The 20,000-nt window shown below is 41.9% G+C and overlaps 1 protein-coding gene across 1 annotated transcript in view; it reads left to right on the forward strand.

Annotated features, from left to right (window-relative positions):
• Positions 1-20,000, forward strand: part of LOC143280965 (kinesin-like protein KIF28) — a 56,659-nt gene that overhangs the window by 1,943 nt on the left and 34,716 nt on the right. The window contains exons 3-7 of the mRNA XM_076585806.1: positions 2,610-2,792; positions 3,357-3,557; positions 4,437-4,553; positions 6,059-6,193; positions 9,287-9,450. Coding sequence (XP_076441921.1) covers positions 2,610-2,792; positions 3,357-3,557; positions 4,437-4,553; positions 6,059-6,193; positions 9,287-9,450 — 800 coding nt within the window. The remainder of the gene's footprint in view (positions 1-2,609; positions 2,793-3,356; positions 3,558-4,436; positions 4,554-6,058; positions 6,194-9,286; positions 9,451-20,000) is intronic.

The raw sequence follows: 20,000 nt of genomic DNA on the forward strand, positions 1-20,000 counted from the left end.
AGAGCAGCCCGAATTTCACACAGAGAAATCTGTTGTGATGAAAAGAAATACAAATACAAATACAAATTTTCCTTGTGATTGGGTTGTGGTGTCTTTTGACTGGAGTGTGGTGTCTTTATTATTATTTTGCTCAGGACTGGGATGGGGAATGGTGTTTCCTGTGGTGTAGTGTGGCAGAATCTGCGGGAGAAACCTATCGGTTCAACGGAGAGGAAGGCAGGTTACAGCAACGCACTGTGGAGTGCAGAGAGCAAGATGAGACACCGAAAGGATATCTTGGTCATCCACTGCATCCGTGCTCATCCTCCAGTCGTCTCGACTTAGTCTTGCCACTGGAAATTGGTGGACCCGGTTAGTCTTGCCACTGGAAATTGGTGGACCCGGACGAGAGAGTGAGGTCGACGTTGCGCAACTCCTCTTCACTTTAAACAAACTCATCGCGCAAGTCATCAGTCATCCCACCCTCCCCCCATCCCCCAGCTGGATGACAACGATGGTCATCATCGATCTCGATGGACACACCACCCACCCAGTGTGTCAGGTCTAGTCATGGCATACTTGGGATTGTTTAGTTGATGCTTAGATGTATGCTGTCTTTTTTGCTGTGTTGTGCTGAAGGAGATTGTTGTGTATGTATATGTTCTGATGTTTGTGATGTTGTATATATGTATGTATTCTGTGATGTTTGTGATGTTGTATATGTATGTATGTGTTGTGATGTTTGTGATAATTGTTATTATTATTATCATCATCACCATCATATTTATTGTTATTATTATTATTATTATTATTATTATTATTATTATTTTTGATTATCAGTTTTTATTTAATCATTATCATATTCATTACCATTATTGTTGTTGCTCTTGCCATTGACTGGTTAATTATTGATTAGTTGGTTAATTGTGTGTCTGATTAATTGATTGATTGGTTAACTGATTGGATGGCTGGTTTATTGATTGGTCAGTTTATTTAAATGTTCACCTACTCATCCATTTATTTATCATGCAATGTTTTGTGGTTTTGTTGTTGTTGTTGTTGTTTTAATACATTTTTAAAATTCCATTTTGATAGGTTGACATTTTACAACAACAACATTTTGATGGACATTTACTGTTTATTGTTTTTAAATATGTAAAACATTTTAAAATGTGTCAATTAATTTCATGTGATCTCTTTGAATGCTTAAACATGTACATGTCTTTTGAATGCTTAAACATATTCATGTCTTTTGAATCAATGTATCTTGTGTTTGTATTGTGATCCCTAAAAGTATGATTTTTTTTATTTATTGATTTCTTATTTTCATTTTATTTTACTCTACCTTATTTTCTCTCAGGGCCTGACTAAGCATGTTGGGTTATGCTGCTGTCCAGGCATCTGCTTTGCGGATGTGGTGCAGCATTTTTGGATTTATCTGAATGCAGTCACACCTTGAGCAACTGAACTGAACTGTAATGTGAGCTAAAGGACCGCATGGCAGTTTCTCTTGAGAGATAATCAAGTTTACTTGAGTCAACTCTATCACAAAGAAGAGTGGTCTCAGCTCAATGATAAGAGCAGCAAGCAGATTGGGTTGTGAGCATCTGTGTAACAAATTGATAACATTGATAATTGATTGATTGATTGATATGGCTACTTATATAGCACCTATCCTCAGTCAGACACCAAGCTCTAAGCGCTTTACAAACACGGGGTCATTTACACAACAGGCTGCCTACCTGGGTAGAGCCAACGGACGGCTGCCACTGCACGCTCATCATTCGTTTCCTGTGTCATTCAATCAGATTTCAGGCATGCACACATACACTCTCAGACAAACATGTAACATTTAACATTTTACGTGTATGACCGTTTTGTTTATTTACCCTGCTATTTAGGCAGCCATACTTCGTTTTCGGGGGTGTTCATCCTGGGTATGTTCTTGTTTCCATAACCCACTGAACGCTGACATGGATTACAGGTACTTTAACGTGCATATTTGATCTTCTGCGTGTGTATACACACGGAGGGGGTTCAGGCACTAGCAGGTCTGCGCATATGTTGACCTGGGAGATCGGAAAAATCTCCACCCTTTACCCACCAGGCACCGCCGAGATTCGAACCCGGGACCCTCAGATTGAAAGTCCAACGCTCTAACCATTCGGCTATTGCACCCAGACTGACTCATCATTAAATGTATGCAATGAATGCAAACATTTCAAAGTGAGACTTTTATGTGTCTGGTGTGCATTCAACTACAGATAACCCTTAAAACATGGAACATGGCCAGTGACAGTGTGCACCTATTATTTTTGAATGAACACACATGTGTATCTGTGGATGCGCATATGTGTGTTTCAATCCCAGTGTGTCCGTGTGCCTGCAGTCATGTGTGTTTTTTTCTCTGTGTGTCCGTGTGCCTGCAGTCAAGTGTTTTTTTCTCTATGTGTCCGTGTGCCTGCAGTCAAGTGTTGTTTTTTTTTCTCTATGTGTCCGTGTGCCTGCAGTCATGTGTGTTTTATTCTCAGTGTGTCCGTGTGCCTGCAGTCATGTGTGTTTTATTCTCAGTGTGTCCGTGTGCCTGCAGTCATGTGTGTTTTATTCTCAGTGTGCCTGTGTGCCTGCAGACAGACCAGTTCTCCAAGAGCATTGTGGAGATATCAGACAATGTGGTGACCATCACAGACCCGGAGGGAGAGAAGAAATCTCAGTTTCACTTTGATGCCTGTCACTGGTCCTGTGATGGGTTTGTTGTCAATGATGACGGAGTCTACAAACCAGATGGACCAAACAGTCGATATTCTGATCAAGTAAGTAATACAAAAAAAGTCATAAAGTTTTCATTAAACAATAAAAAGAAGAAAAAACAACCAAACAAACAAAAAAACTGCATGCATGAATATGTTGAACAGGTATGGCAGATTTGGTTGAAGGTGTATGTGAAACATATACATATCCACATACACATATTTGTAGACATGCATATACAGTCATATTATCTGCATGAGAGCAGACACGCACACACTTGTACATGAATACATATCTTCTTAGGTATGCATGCACACAAACAATACATGCAAATATGTTTAGACATATACATGCAAATATATACAGACATATACATGTAAATATGTATAAAAATTCAATTATTAAGTGCCCAAATGCCCAAGCATACAGCATCATTTGGCAATAAGAAAAAAAAAGGGTGGCGCTGTCACATGCTCTCCCTGCCGAAAGCAGCCCGAATTTCACACAGAGAAATCTGCTGTGTCAGCACAACACAGCATTGTACAGCACAGCACAGTACAACACAGCACAGCACAGCTCAGCACATTTAAAAAAAAATCTTTTTTATTTTTTTATTCTTTTTTTAGGAAGCCATCTTCAGAGACGTAGGACAGAAATTAGTGGATGCGGCATGGCAGGGGCATAACTCTGCCGTCATGGCATACGGGATGACCGGGTCAGGGAAGAGTTACACAATCCTGGGAAACTTTCCAGACCCTGGCCTTGTGCACCGCTGCTGCAGGCATCTCTTCTCTGAGATTGACAGAAACCCTCAGAACAAGTACAAGGTGTGTGTGTGTGTGTGTGTGTGTGTGTGTGTGTGTGTGTGTTTGATACAGAAACCCTCAGAACAAGTACAAGGTGTGTGTGTGTGTGTGTGTGTGTGTGTGGTGTGTGTGTGTGTGTGTGTGTGTGTGTGTGTGTTTGATACAGAAACCCTCAGAACAAGTACAAGGTGTGTGTGTGTGTGTGTGTGTGTGTGTGTGTTTGATACAGAAACCCTCAGAACAAGTACAAGGTGTGTGTGTGTGTGTGTGTGTGTGTGTGTGTGTGTGTGTGTGTTTGATACAGAAACCCTCAGAACAAGTACAAGGTGTGTGTGTGTGTGTGTGTGTGTGTGTGTGTTTGATACAGAAACCCTCAGAACAAGTACAAGGTGTGTGTGTGTGTGTGTGTGTGTGTGTGTGTGTGTGTGTGTGTGTGTGTTTGATACAGAAACCCTCAGAATAAGTACAAGGTGTGCTTTTGGCTGTGTGTGTGCGGTGTGGATGGGATGTGTGTGTGTGTGTGTGTGTGTGTGTGTGTGTGTGTGATAGAAACCCTCAGAAAATGTACAAGGGACGCTTTTGGCTCTGTGTGTGTGGGTGGTAGTGGTGGTGGTTGGGGGGTGGGTGTGGACAGAACTGCTCAAAACAAATACAAGGTGCATTTTTGGCTCCATGTGTGTGTGTGTGTTTGATACAGAAACTCTCAGAATACATATAAGGTAGGCTTTTGGCTCTCTCTCTGTGTGTGTGTGTGTGTGTGTGTGTGTGTGTGTGTGTGTTCTATGGACAGAAACCATAAGAACTAGTACATGGTGTGCTTTTGGCTGTGTGTGTGTGTGTGTGTGTGTGTGTGTGTGTGTGTGTGTGCTTGCACGCGCTTGTGCGCATTTTATATTTCAGGTAACTCTCAGTTTACTGGAGATCCACAATGATAAGCTGATAGACTTATTGAGCAAGAGGGTCAGCAGTCTACAGATCCGAGAAAAGCCAAGCGGGACATATGTCAAAGACTTGACAGTAAGTCTCACTTCTCTCTCTTTGTCTGTGGGTGTGTATGTGCACATACGTATGCATGCATACATATGAATACAGTACAATCCAATCCAATCCAGTCCAATCCAATCCAATCCAATCCAATACAATACAATACAGCACAGTTCAGTACAGTACAGTACAGTACAGTACAGTACAATACATACAATACAGGACAGTACAGTACAGTACATTACTGTACAGTGCATTACATTACAGTACAGTACAGTACAGTACAGTACAGCACAGCACGGCACAGCACAACACAATACAGTACAATATAATACAATGCACTTGGATACAGCACAGTGTTTTCCAACACAGTATAGTACAGTACAGTATGATACAATACAGTACAGCTCAGCTGAGAGCAGCGCAATGCAGTGCATTCAATACAGTGCAGTGTGATGCTCCACCACACCACACCACACCACACCACACCACACCACACAACCCAGCCCGCCCAGCCCAACCTAGCACAACACAATACAACACAGCATAACACAACCCAGCACAGCACAGCACAGCACAACAGCACAGCCCAACACAACACAACACAACAAAACAGCATAGCACAACCCAACACAGCACAACCCAACCGAAATTAGCACAGTACAGCACAACACAACACAACACAACACAACACAACACAACCGAAATTAGCACAGTACAGCACAGCACAGCACAACCGAAACTAGCACAGTACAGCACAGCACAACACAGCACAACCCAACCGAAACTAGCACAGTACAGCACAGCACGACCCAACAGAAACTAGCACAGTACAGCACAGCACAACACAGCACAACCCAACCGAAATTAGCACAGTACAGCACAGCACAACACAGCACAACCCAACCGAAACTAGCACAGTACAGCACAGCACAACACAGCACAACCCAACCGAAACTAGCACAGCACAGCACAACACGACCCAACGGAAACTAGCACAGCACAGCACAACACAACCCAACCGAAACTAGCACAGCACAGCACAACACAGCACAACACAATCCAACCGAAACTAGCACAGTACAGCACAGCACAACACAGCACAACCCAACCGAAACTAGCACAGTACAGCACAGCACAACACAGCACAACCCAACCGAAACTAGCACAGTACAGCACAGCACAACACAGCACAACACAGCACAACCCAACCGAAATTAGCACAGTACAGCACAGCACAGCACAACCGAAACTAGCACAGTACAGCACAGCACAACCCAACCGAAACTAGCACAGTACAGCACAGCACAACACAGCACAACCCAACCGAAACTAGCACAGCACAGCACAGCACAGCACAGCACAGCACAACACAACACAGCACAACCCAACCGAAATTAGCACAGTACAGCACAGCACAACACAGCACAACCCAACTGAAATTAGCACAGTACAGCACAGCACAACACAGCACAACCCAACCGAAACTAGCACAGCCCAGCCCAGCCCAGCCCAGCCCAGCCCGATGCTGTGTGCAGATCCTGACAGTGCGGAGTGCAGCCCAGACGGAGGAGGTGGTCCTGCAGGGGCTGAGAAGCCGGGCTGTGGCCACCACCAAGATGAACTCCAACAGCAGCCGCTCACACCTGGTGCTCACCCTTCACTTTCTGCAGGTACTGCTGGTCACTGTCCACTCCTTGCAGGTTCGACTGTTCACTTTGTACAACTGTTCACTTCCTGTTGGTACAACTGTTCACACCTGTTCACTTCCTGCAGGTACAACTGTTCACTTCCTGCAGGTACAGCTGTTCACTTTGTACAACTGTTCACTTCCTTTTGGTACAACTGTTCATTTCCTGCAGGTACAACTGTTCACTTCCTGCAGGTACAGCTGTTCACTTTGCACAACTGTTCACTTCCTGCTGGTACAACTGTTCACTTCCTGCAGGTACTGCTGGTCACTGTCCACTCCTTGCAGGTTCGACTGTTCACTTCGTACAACTCTTCACTTCCTGCTGGTACAACTGTTCACACCTGTTCACTTCCTGCAGGTACAACTGTTCACTTTGTACAGGTACAGCTGTTCACTTTGCACAACTGTTCACTTCCTGCTGGTACAACTGTTCACTTCCTGCAGGTACTGCTGGTCACTGTCCACTCCTTGCAGGTTCGACTGTTCACTTCGTACAACTCTTCACTTCCTGCTGGTACAACTGTTCACACCTGTTCACTTCCTGCAGGTACAACTGTTCACTTCCTGCAGGTACAACTGTTCACTTCCTGCAGGTACAACTGTTCACTTCCTGCTGGTACAACTGTTCACACCTGTTCACTTCCTGCAGGTACAACTGTTCACTTCCTGCTGGTACAACTGTTCACACCTGTTCACTTCCTGCAGGTACAACTGTTCATTTCCTGCAGGTACAACTGTTCACTTCCTGCAGGTACAACTGTTCACTTCCTGCTGGTACAACTGTTCACACCTGTTCACTTCCTGCAGGTACAACTGTTCACTTCCTGCAGGTACAACTGTTCATTTCCTGCAGGTACAACTGTTCACTTCCTGATGGTACAACTGTTCATTTCCTGCAGGTACAACTGTTCACTTCCTGCTGGTACAACTGTTCACTTCGTACAGGTACAACTGTTCACAACTGTTCCCTTCCAGCATGTACAACTGTTCATTTCCTGCAGGTACAACTGTTCACTTCCTGCAGGTACAACTGTTCACTTCCTGCAGGTACAACTGTTCACTTCCTGCAGGTACAACTGTTCATTTCGCACAACTGTTCACTTCCTGCAGGTACAACTGTTCACTTCGCACAACTGTTCACGTCCTACAGGTACAACTGTTCACTTCCTGCAGGTACAACTGTTCATTTCGCACAACTGTTCACTTCCTACAGGTACAACTGTTCACTTCCTGCTGGTACAACTGTTCACTTCGCACAACTGTTCACTTCCTGCAGGTACAACTGTTCACTTCCTGCAGGTACAACTGTTCACTTTGCACAACTGTTCACTTCCTACAGGTACAACTGTTCACTTCGCACAACTGTTCACTTCGCACAACTGTTCACTTCCTACAGGTACAACTGTTCACTTTCTGCAGGTACAACTGTTCACTTTGTACAACTGTTCACTTCCTGTAGGTACAACTGTTTACTTCGCACAACTGTTCACTTCCTACAGTTACAACCCCAACACCCTTTCCCTGTTTTAGGCCCAGTTCTCATCACACTGTACACTGCTCCTCTCGCTGAAATTATCAACCACCACAATATTAGTCATCATTCCTATGCTGATGACACTCAACTTCAGAAGAGTGATACCCCTGAAAAATTGTCCTTGCTCTTGCAAGAAACATCTGAATGCTTCCTGGACATTCAAAACTGGATGACTTTAAATAAGTTACAATTGAATGCAGGCAGAACTGAATCTATGATCATTGGAACTAAACAAAAACTCTCTTCCATCACAGCTGACAAAATCAAACTTAGCAGTACATCCATCCCTCTTTCCAGCTCAGTCAGGAACCCTGGCATTGTCCTTGACAGCACACTTTCCATGCAAAAATTTATCAGTCAGACATGTCAATCCTGCTACTGTCAACTGCGACGCATCAATTCCATTTGGAAATATCAGTCCGTCGACACAACATTTAGACTTGTCATTTCTCTCATTCTCTCTCGCCTTGACTACTGTAACTCCGTATTGTCTGGTTTGCCTGCTTCATCCATTCAGCCCCTTCAGCGCATACAAAACTCTACTGCCTGACCCATCCTCAGAAAGAAAAGATCTGAGCACATCACTCCTATTTTGCAACATCTCTACTGGCTTCCTGTCTCACACAGAATAAAGTATAAGATCAGTACTCAATGTTATAAATGTATTCACAAATCTGCCCCTTCCTATCTTTGTGGCTGCCTTCACCTCTACACTCCATCTCGCTCTCTATGATCGGCTTCGGATGCACTCTGTTACAGATTCCCAGATTCAAACACTCCACTGTTGGACGCCGTTCTTTCTCTGTCTCTGGACCTTGTATTTGGAAATTTGGAATGAACTTCCTCTTTCGCTTCGTCAGGTATCCGCACTCAGCTCTTTCAAGTCTGGCCTTAAAACCCACCTCTTCACAAGATAGCCTCCCTGCCCTACCTCTTCCTTGTCTTCATTTTTCTTCAGTTTTAGAATTATACATCTGTGTGAATGACAGGTGTGAAAGCGCTTAGATTTGTCTCAGCACAAGATTCAGCACTATATAAATACTATCATCATTATTATTATTATTAACCCTGTGAGCCCTGACCACCGCTTTACCAGTGGTAGAGAAAAATGACATAATGCCTAGCCACCGGTTGAGTGGTGCGTAAACACTTGTGTCGTGTTTTGCTATTGGTTGACTTATATTGAAGAGCCAGTCAGAAAAACCTAATATTCTGATGTCAGCGAACGTAGTACCAACATGGCCGTGCCTTTTCACTGTGTTTTGTGCATGTGCTTTGGATAAAAAAGATCGATTTCAATATAAGTCAACCAATAGCAAAACACGACACAAGTGTTTACACACCGCTCAACTGGTGGCTAAGCATTATGTCATTTTTCTCTACCACCGGTAAAGCGGTGGTCAGGGCACTCTTTTTTTATCTGCCGTGACACATTAAATACCAATTATTTGTAAATTTTGGCTCAGGAGCTCAGGCATAAGGGTTAAAATGGCTCAGGAACTCAGGGCTCAAAGGGTTAACAGTGACCACATGTTTCAGTACATCAAAGGAAGCAATGGCACTCGCACCAAGCGACGGGCTCACATGCGCTTCATTGATCTGGCTGGCAGTGAACGATCCAAAAGAACGGGCACCTCAGGCGCCACGCTATCAGAGGGCAAGATTATCAACCAGAGTCTTTCTGGTCTGGGTAGCGTCATCAGGTGAGCAAGGAGTCTCAATGTTCTTGTAATCATTTTATCTTTTTATTTACTCCCCGAAAACGGAGTTTGGTTGCTTGCATGGCGGGATAAAAACGGTCATACACATAAAAGCCCGCTCGTGTACATACAAGTGACCATGGGAGTCACAGCCCATGAATGAAGAAGAAGAAGAAGATTCACATTTTGTACAAAATACATAATGCTCAGATGCTGGTAAAGACTCATTTAATTACACATACTTAACTGTGACCCAACTAGTGCAGACTCCGGCAGGGGTCTGACATTCCTGTCCTGTGCAAACTACTATCCACCTATGCTGAGAAAACGAAACTACGTAGACTCAATATACAAAATCAAAATGGCGCAATAAAAAACAGAAAAGAAAAAACAACAGACAGAATTATAACATACATGGGCAATTTGCCTTGGAAGTTTTATGGTCACTGCCCAACATATACACATCATTTGTGCCTCAAAAAATAAAGCAGACTTTAAACAACACAGTGAAATAGCATTTTGATTTGCCATCATGACAACCACCACCATCGTCACTTTTTCTTTTTTCTTTTTTTTTTTTGCTGCTCCATCATCTGCACTGTTTCAGTGGCATTACTCCCACGCCACTCATTTAGATTCCCCCATACACGGCCACACCTGGGTTCGTCCATCACAGTTCCAGCATCGGCAGTCCGCAGGGAACCATAAATGTTTTTTGGGTTTTTTTTTAAAAACTTTTTTTATTATAATTTTGAAAAGACATGTATACAATACAGAGAACAGTATGAAGCAAACAATATAAAATGAACAATAGCATCCACTAGAGAGAGAAAGACAAAACAAAATAAAAAGTGATATATATATATATATATATATATATATATATATATATAAAAGAAAAAGACAAACAAAAAAAACAGCAGCAACAACATCATCAGCAAATACAGAAAAAGAAAAAAACATCAAACAAACAAAAAACAACAAACAAACTTATCCAATCATTCAATCAATCAATGTTTACACATTATTGATTGCAGTAATCATGATGATTGAAGAGGACATTAATAATAAAGAGACCAGTTGTAACATAGCAACAGCATCAATTATGTCAACTATTACAGTAATGGCATCAAGGATGAGGTGAAAGCGAGTGGTAGCATTGTAATATCATAATAGGGAGCAATGAGTAAACCACTTCTACATTACTGGAAAAGAAAGCTTGTAGTTAATCACATTGTAAAGACAACAACAACAATAAAGATTTAAAAAATAAATAAATAATAAATATAAAAAATAAATAAAGACCTGCTAGTACAAAGTACGGACTATTATACAGAATGATAACTATGGAACATGCAAAATTGTGATTACGTAACAGCTTCCATAATTGGAAGGTAACTGTTCCACTTTGTACGGAAAGCATGATGGTTCATTAGTATATAAGATGCATGTTCTTCAATTTTGTATCTGTATCTGAGCTGTGGTTTTAAATGCATTGAGTTGTGGTGGTTGTTAATTGAATTTGCATTTGTGCAGAAAGTTTTGGCAAGTAAAATAATGAAATAAAAAATGTCATCTGTAGCAAATGTGTGTGAATTTCCAAATAAAACCAATTCTTCATATAGCTGGGCACTGTATACATTATTGCATTTGTTATTAATATCAGTTTGGAAAGCAGTCCAAAATCTCTGCACAATCTCACGTCTCTAAAAAAGGTGTTCAATGGTTTCTGGATGTGATCCACAGAAGCTGCATTTATCATTATGAGAGATAGTCATCTGTTTCAGAGACTTGTTTATTGCAGTAATCCTATGAACTATTCTTATTTGAAACCATTTTAAGTTCACATCACTCATTTTGTGTATTTTGTAAAATGTCTGTTTCCAATTAATGTTCAGTTGCAACAAATCGTTCCATTTGTTACAGCATTTAGGGGTCATATTGTTTTTAACTAAAGTGTCGTAATAAACTGTTGTTCCTTTTTTCACTGTATATATCATTTGTAATGATTTCCTCGTCTGTAAAGCACTATCATCAATTTCAATGTTCATGTTTTTTTAAAATATAATTTCTAACTGACCTTATGCAACCATTTATAGTAAGAAAATTTGTTATATTTCCATGCTTTTGATTAAAAAGTTCATAGGAAAGGAAACTACTGTCCCCATGAACTAGATGAGAAATATTCCAGAACCCCGGCCTTTTCCATCCAATTTCTGTATGCTAAAATCTTACTTTTAATTTTGATATTTTGGTTCTGAAAGATTGGTTCTGCTAAAACTTCTTTGTTGTTTGACAGTGGGACCTTCTGACAAAATTCTTTGTAGGCTTGGAAAACATGAAAACTTATTCTTGTCATCAGGTGTTGGTAGACAGGGTCCATATCTATCAATATCTTCAATAATTGGATTGCTTGCTTTTATTATTAATGTCCATTTATGGTTTGAAAACTGTAATTTATGTATCCAGCTCAGTTTAAGACTTTTAATAAATTGCTTGATGTCAAACATTCCTAATCCTCCTATTCTTGTACTTTTAATTACTGTTTTTCTACTTATTCAATCCTGTTTTTTGTTCCAAATGAACTTAAAACATGCCTTCTGCAGCTCATCAATATATTCATCAGGTGGATTTGGTAGAAACATCCATAACTGGGTTATTTTTGATAAAATTAATGATTTGAGAACAGCTATCCTTCCTAAAGGGATAATCAATCTTTTTATCCATATTCTAAATAACATTCTAATTTAAGATATTTTGTCTTTATAGTTTAATTCTTCACATTCTTCTAAATCAACAGTAAACCACAGTCCTAAGATCTTAAATTTTGGTGGGTTATACACCATTTTTAAATGAGGTAGATATCTAATTTGACATTGTTTTCTGCTACCCAACCATATTGCTTGAGTTTTACCTGTATTAATAAATAATCCTGAAAAACTACTAAACGAGTCGATTGTCCTTATGATCTCCTCAGAGATATTCTATCTCCTTTGGTCATCAGTTGGGTGTCATCTGCAAACTGTGCAATTTTATGTTCTGTATTGTTAATATTAATACCTTAGATCAGTTTATTTTCTCTTATCACTAAGCCAAGGATTTCAACACATAAAAGAAATAAGTAGGGTGAAATGGGATCACCTTGACGACATCCTCTCTCTACTGGAAACCAAGAAGACGCCGTTCCATTTACTAATACTGTTGATTTAATATTTTGATAAAAAATACTTATCCATCTACAGAAGACTGGACCAAATCCAAATGCTTTTAACACTTTCATCATAAAGGTGAAGTCAACAGCGTCAAATGCTTTTTCAAAATCTATACAAATCAATAAACCAGGCAGCTGTAGAGTACACATACACTCGAAGTCTCTTTGTTTAGATGTTTTTAGTATTTATTTCAACATAATGGAGTGTCATGCTGTCTGCCCGAATTACGACCGGCTGCTTCCGGTTCATCACGTGACCTCTAATTCTTAGTTAAAGGGAACTAACAATAATGGACATAATTCAATATGAGAACATTACATCCCTCCCAACATTGAATGAAAACTTTACATAATATATGATTTAAATTTAAATTGAATTGACTTAGAAAAAGAAAACAAGCTCCTGCTTAAACAAGCTCCTGCTTTAACAACATTGAAACTTTGATCAAGAGACTTTTATAAATGATAGGATTCAGTTATTTTAAACATGAAATGAATTATCACACTCAGTCCAAAAATAATATGAATCAACGTTTGAACTTGAAGTTAAAATTAAAGAAAGGTTTATCTTTGGAAACAGTCTCCGTAGCCATGTCAAAATGAAACGAAGCCTTCTTGGCATAGTCCAATAGATTCAGTATTGAGTCAAGTTCCATTGCTCATCAAACAAACCAACATAACCAAATACATGTACACTAATCTAGTGTTTACTGGTGCAAAGTATTATTTTGTTGAAGTGCATGATAATAACAGGAATCACCAGGTTCATTATTTTGTTTGCCTGTAATGCGTAATGATTATCAGCTTCTCCTCCACCTATTTGAATGAAAAGAGTGATCTAAATGATAAATTAAAAAAAAAATAATTGCGCCTACTCTATAACTCCACAACTATACTGGAGTTATGGTCTAGGTAAACCGAGCCAGTAGGGCCTTTCTAGGGTTATACCTAGCTAACTATGCACCACAATGAAGAACACAGAATTTGATGACCAGGTAAATCCAATGTTATCAGCGGCCAGGTGTATATGGGTACTGCTGATGGTAGTGATGCTGGAGCGATAGTCCATGACGGTTACTGATCTAGCACATAGTCCTGCAAGTGTCCTGGTTTGCGGACATTTCTACTGCTCCTGCGGAGTTGGGGTTGGGGTTGGGGTTGTGACTGGGGTTTGGGTTTCGGCTGCTTTGGACTGGGGAGTGACTGGGGAATATGTTTGGAATTTGACTGGGGCATGGGGCTGGGATGTGGCACTAAATTCTCAGTCTGTATGGCCACGGGCGGGGAACTGGGAAGTCTGCGGGGTGGGGTTTTGATGCGACTGCCGTTGCTGGTGATGATGTCCTCTGCGACGGCTGCTCTTGCGGCGATGACGTCGTCGCTGGGGATGTCCTCATCCTCGGTGAGGGCCTCGTCCTCCTGCATCGCGGGCTGTGTCGTGTCAGGAAGCCTCCGGAACATCGCAGCGTTGCGGGTCACTGTAGAGCCATCGGGTTTGAGGGCAGTGACCATAGAGCCCTTGCTCGCTGTGACAACGAGCGGCTTAGGCCAGAAGGGAGTGGAGAACTTGTCCTGCTTGGCCTGACGAACCAGGACCTTATCTCCTGCGGAGATTCTGCTGGGCTTGGCGTGATGACGATGGTCAGCAGCAATCTTCATCCTTTTCTTGGCATCACCATCTCGCTGTCGTAGCTCTTTGTCGACTGGGCTGCTCGATGGTTCGTGCAGCTGTGGCATCTTGGTTCTCGGTTCTCGTCCGAACATCAGGTAGTACGGCGAGAAACAGGTAGTTGCATGTGGTGTGCATCTGTACATGCGAAGAAACACATACATGTCCTGTTTCCAGTTCTTGTGTTGGATTTTGGCAGAACGAATTGACTTCAGAAGCGGTTTGTTGAACGTCTCTGCTTGCGAGTTTGATCTTGGCCACAAGGGTGTGATCTTGCGATGCTTGACGCCACACTGTGTCAGAAAGTTTTTCCATGTAGTGGATCGGAACTGTGGTCCATTGTCTGTTTTGATCACTTTTGGGAAACTGAACTCGGCAAAAATTTTGTCCACGACTGGAATGATGGAGTCAATGGTTGTCTTGCGAACGATTTCGACGACTGGATACCGGGAGTATTCGTCTTGGATTACCAGAAGGCTCTCGCCACTTGGTAATGGTCCGCAAAAGTCCATACTGAGATGCTGCCAGGGTCCTGGGGGGAGTTCAGACATGGCAAGTGGCTCCATGTTTCTCCTGTTGGTGTTTGCTTGGCATGGAATACATTCGCGAATGGCCTTCTCAGCTTTTGTAGTCATGTTTGGAAACCATACCTTTGAGCGTAGGAGCGCCTTGGTCTTGTTGATACCTTGGTGACCTTCATGAGCTAACTTGATGACTTTGTCTTGTAGCGCACTCGGAATGACCACTAGTATTCCCTGGAGTAAGATGTCTTGCTCAGCATTGATGCTCAAACTGTCTTTGACGTTGCGGAATGCTCGGAATGTTTCCGCCTGCATGTCTGGTGGGCATGTGTGCCATCGGCCTGTTCGGACCAACTCCATGATCTTCACCAGTGTGGGATCACCTGTGGTTGCTCTCCGGATGTCTTCTGTAGTGATGGCGACTGGGGTGTTCGTGTCGGTGACGAACTGTACGAATTCTTCCGCTGCTTTCTCCTCTCTGGATGAGACGGTGCCAGGGATTGGATGTCTTGAAAGGTAGTCTGCCGGATTGTCCTTGCCTGGCTTGTACACGACCTCCATTTTGTAGGGTTGAAGTCGCATGGCCCATCTTTGAATTCTGGCGGGGGGTGACGGCTTGCTCCAGATGGTGGTTAGGGGTTTGTGATCGGTGACCACTGTGAAACTGCTGCCACGAACATAGATGTCAAAATGTTCACAGGCCCATACGATGGCTAACGCTTCTCGCTCTGTTTGAGAGTAGCGCTGTTCTACTTCACTCAGGGCCCGGCTGGCGTAGCATACTGGCTTGTTTTCTTGAGAAAGAAGAGCGGCGATGCCCACAGGGCTGGCGTCCACCAGTATCTCAGTTTTCTTGCTGGTGTCGAAGTACACCAGGGTTGCTGACTCACACAGTGCTTGTTTCACGGCACACAGAGCTCTAGCTTCTTCTTCGCCCCAGCTCCACGGCACGTCTTGTCTGGTGAGACGACGGAGAGGCTCTGTGATGGTTGCAAAGTTCGGAATGAACCTGGCACTGTACTGCGCCATTCCAAGAAACGAACGGAGTTCGGAGCTGTTCTGAGGTTCTGCGGCGTCCTTGAGCGCGGCGACCTTGGCTGGGTCAGGTCTGAGTCCGTCGGCACTGAAGATGAATCCGTAGAACTCGATCTCCTTCTTTCTGAACTGGCACTTGGAACTGTTCACGGTCAGCCCAGCTTGATGGAGAGTGGTGAGTAGCTTGTGCAGATTTCTATCATGTTCTTCAGCGTCTTTGCCAAAAACTATAATGTCATCACTGACGTTGCGACTACCTGCTACATCAGCTATCACAGTTTGTATGGTGTGTTGGAAGATCTCTGCGGCTGAATTTATGCCAAAACTGAGACGTTTGTAACGGTATAGTCCACAGTGTGTAGAGAACGTTGTGATTCCCCGGGATTCAGGTTTGAGTGTCAGTTGATGGTAGCCCGATCTCAAATCGATCTTGCTGAAAACTGTTGCGCCGTGTAAGTCGGTGACCAGCTCCTCGATCGTTGGTGTGACATGACGTGTCCTCATGATTGCCTTGTTTGCGTCTCTCATGTCTACGCAGAGTCGTATCTCGGCTGGTTTCTTTGGCTTCGGTACAGTCACTATTCTTGAAACCCATTCTGTCGATGAGTCTGACACTTTTTCTATGACATCCTCCTTTTCAAGTTTTTCAAGCTCTTTCTCCACTTGGCTCCTGAGATGGAACGGTACTCGCGAGTGTTTTCTAGCAACAGGGGGTACACTTTTGTCTACATGTATTGTCACTTCAACGTTTTTGAGGTTGCCTATGCCTTCAGTGATACCAGGATACTTGCTCAGAATGTCTTTCTGGATGAAGTTCACGTCAATTTGCAGGATCCCAAGCTCTTCTGACGTCTGTCGTCCTAGCAACGGCGGTTGAGAGCCCGGAATGACTAAGAACTCAGCTGTGACTGGTTGTTTTCCTGCGACTTGGATTTCTGCTTTCACCATTTTCTTGGCTGTTATCGGTGGTGATCCATAGGGGTATAGTGTACGCTTGCATTCCTCGAATTCGGCACCTCGTTGCTTCAGTTTGGCAGCTGCTGTAGAGTTGAGAATGTTGACCGACGCGCCACTGTCCACGATCATGTTAATGGGTTCATCCTCAATCAGTACTGTTACCTCATTGGGGGTTGGCTCAACTGCGAAGACGTATTCATCCGAGTCCGATGATGGTTGTTGTTCCGAGTATAATGACTGTTGTTGTTGTTCCTCCACAAAGTGAAGTCGACCACGGTTTTTCCTTCCAGCTCGTCCTCTGTTTTGTCGCTGACCTCGTTGGCCTTCAGTTGTTTCTCGTTTTGGTTTGCGGCATTGGGCAGCAAAATGGCCTTTCAAATTGCAATTCCAGCAAGTCACGTTTTGTGAACATCTACACTCAGAAGATTTATGTCCTGCACGTGCGCATCGGCCACACTTGATACTGGAGTGGGTACTCACACTGCTACTAGCGTTACTGTTTGCACCTCTACTACCTCTGTATTTGCTACTGTCAGTGTTTCTGTCAACTCTGCCTCTGCCACTACTTTGTCTGACTGCAAACACGTTTTCTCTTTCACCTGCTATCAACTGGGACTGTTGTTCTGACAGTTCTTTGGAAGCGGCTAAGGACAGACATTTTTCCAGTGTCAAGTCTTTTTCTGCTAGTAGCCTAGTACGGAGTTTGTCAGAAGCACACTTGTCTATCACTTGGTCACGTATGAAGTCGGCTGTGCCATCGCCAAAGTCACAGTCCTTGGCTAGTTGACGAAGTCGGGTAACATACTGTGCTACACTTTCATTGTCACCCTGCTTTGCTTGACGAAACATGTGACGGAGGTACGGGAGATTCTTTGCCGGTTTGAAATAGTTCGTCAGTGCTTCTGCTGCCTGTTCATACTCTGGCGGTTGTGGGTCGAACGTGAAAAATATTTCTTGGGTTTCTGTACCTGCACAGTGAAGCAAAAGTTGTCTCTTCTGTCTTCCGTCAGTGCATCCTGAAGCGTCAGCAAAAAGTTCGAAGCTTCTAAGCCATCTTTCCCAACGCTGAAACACGCTAGCAACATCACCATGTGGGTCGAACGGAGACACGGACGGCACGGAGATGTTTGCAACAGTTCTGACTGCTGCTGCTGCATTTTGTTCGTTTTCTCCCATTGCGCGGTGTTCGGTTACTCACTCGTCGCCAAATGTAGAGTACACATACACTCGAAGTCTCTTTGTTTAGATGTTTTTAGTATTTATTTCAACATAATGGAGTGTCATGCTGTCTGCCCGAATTACGACCGGCTGCTTCCGGTTCATCACGTGACCTCTAATTCTTAGTTAAAGGGAACTAACAATAATGGACATAATTCAATATGAGAACATTACAGCAGCTGTTTTGAATTTAAATAATGAATCATATCATATATTAATCTAATGTTGTCACCAATAAATCTGTTAGACATAAATCCTGTTTGGTCATCACTAATTAAAGAGGAGAGCACAGACTTAGCTCTATTTGCTAAGCAAGAAGATCCAGTTTTATAAACAACATTTAATAAAGATATCGGTGTCCAGTTCTTAATAAATTCTCGTGGCTTGTCACCCTTTGGTATACAAATTATTATGCTTTCTTTCTGTGTTTGTGACAGTTCACCTTTATTCAAACCTTCATTTAGTGACCTGACAATTAAATATCCAAGATCCTTCCAAAAGAATTTTTTTTAAAATTGGCAGAAAAGCCATCAGTACCTGGACTCTTATTGTTCTGCATGCGTTTAAGTGTCTGGGTAGCTTCTTCATAGGTAATTTCACCCTCAAGGTTTTCTATTTCTATATTACTAAGTCTAGGCATTTCCTTAATATCTGATATTTCACATGTTTGAATAAGTCTCTTTTTATATAAATGTTTATAGAAATCAATAACCTCTTTTAATATTATGTTATGTTCATGGAGTTCTTCTCCTTTGTCTGTAACTAATTTCTTCATACTCTTATTTACAGCATGTCTATTTTCAAGATTACAAAAGTACTTTGATACTTTTTCTCCTTTTGCTATCCATATAGCCCTTGAATGTAGGAGTACTCCTTCCATCTTATTTTTTCTAATATCTACAAGTTTTGACTTATTCTCTTCTATTCTATCATTTTCTTGACATGTTCTAACATTCCTGCTTTCTAAGTTCTGTATTTCTGTTTCTAACTGTTGTTCTTCCTCCTCTGCTTTTAGTTGTTTTTTTTCATTGTGGCCTATGAGATTGTTTTTGATCTAATCTTCTTTAACAGAACATCTAACAATAATTGGTCTGATATTACAAACTGTATTTCTGACATTGGAATGTTTCTTAATTCTTCATAATTGTATACTGGAACTGCATATTCTCTAATAACATGTTTGATTTCTTCTTTGATTTCATTTACATAATCTAGATCTTTCAATAGAGAATTGTTGAATTTCCAAAAAGACTTTAGTTTAATTTTTTTCACCAAATGAAAGTTTAAGAACTATCATTGAATGGTCTGTCCTATAGCCATATTGGATGTCTGCTTCATGTACATACTGTATCCAACATTCAGATATAAGGAATAAGTCCAAATGGCTCTGTTGAAAAGGGGGTGGTCTACGCCATGTAAAACGTGTACTGTCAGGGTTTAAGTCTCGCCAAACACCATACATATCTAAGTTTATCATAGTATCTTCTACTTTGTCTCTAGCTTTAGGGTTATTTATGTGTTTATATTTAAAATAATCTTTATGCGGGTCAAGAACTAGATTCCAGTCACCTCCAATAATCAAGTTTGAGTATCCAATCTCTGTAATATTTTTTTTCCAGTTCATCATAAAATTCTGGGGAATCGTTTGGGCCATAAATGTTTACAATTAAGAAATCCTTTTCTACTGCTGTGAAGGAAATAATTATGTAGTTTCCATTAGGATCCTTGTACACCTTTTTGATTTTAAATTCAAAGTTGTTATTGAACATAACAGCAACACCTCTGGATTGTGAATTACGGGATGCAAAGTGACAAGTGTAGCCCCATTCAGATCTAACATATGATTCAATGTTTGGGTCGATATGTGCATCTTGAAGGAGATGAATGGAGTGTTTCTTTTGTCTAAGAAAGTGAAAAACATCTCTTCTCTTTTTGACACTAC

Source organism: Babylonia areolata, chromosome 4 (genome assembly GCF_041734735.1).
Source record: "Babylonia areolata isolate BAREFJ2019XMU chromosome 4, ASM4173473v1, whole genome shotgun sequence".
Classification (NCBI taxonomy): Eukaryota; Metazoa; Mollusca; class Gastropoda; order Neogastropoda; family Buccinidae; genus Babylonia; species Babylonia areolata.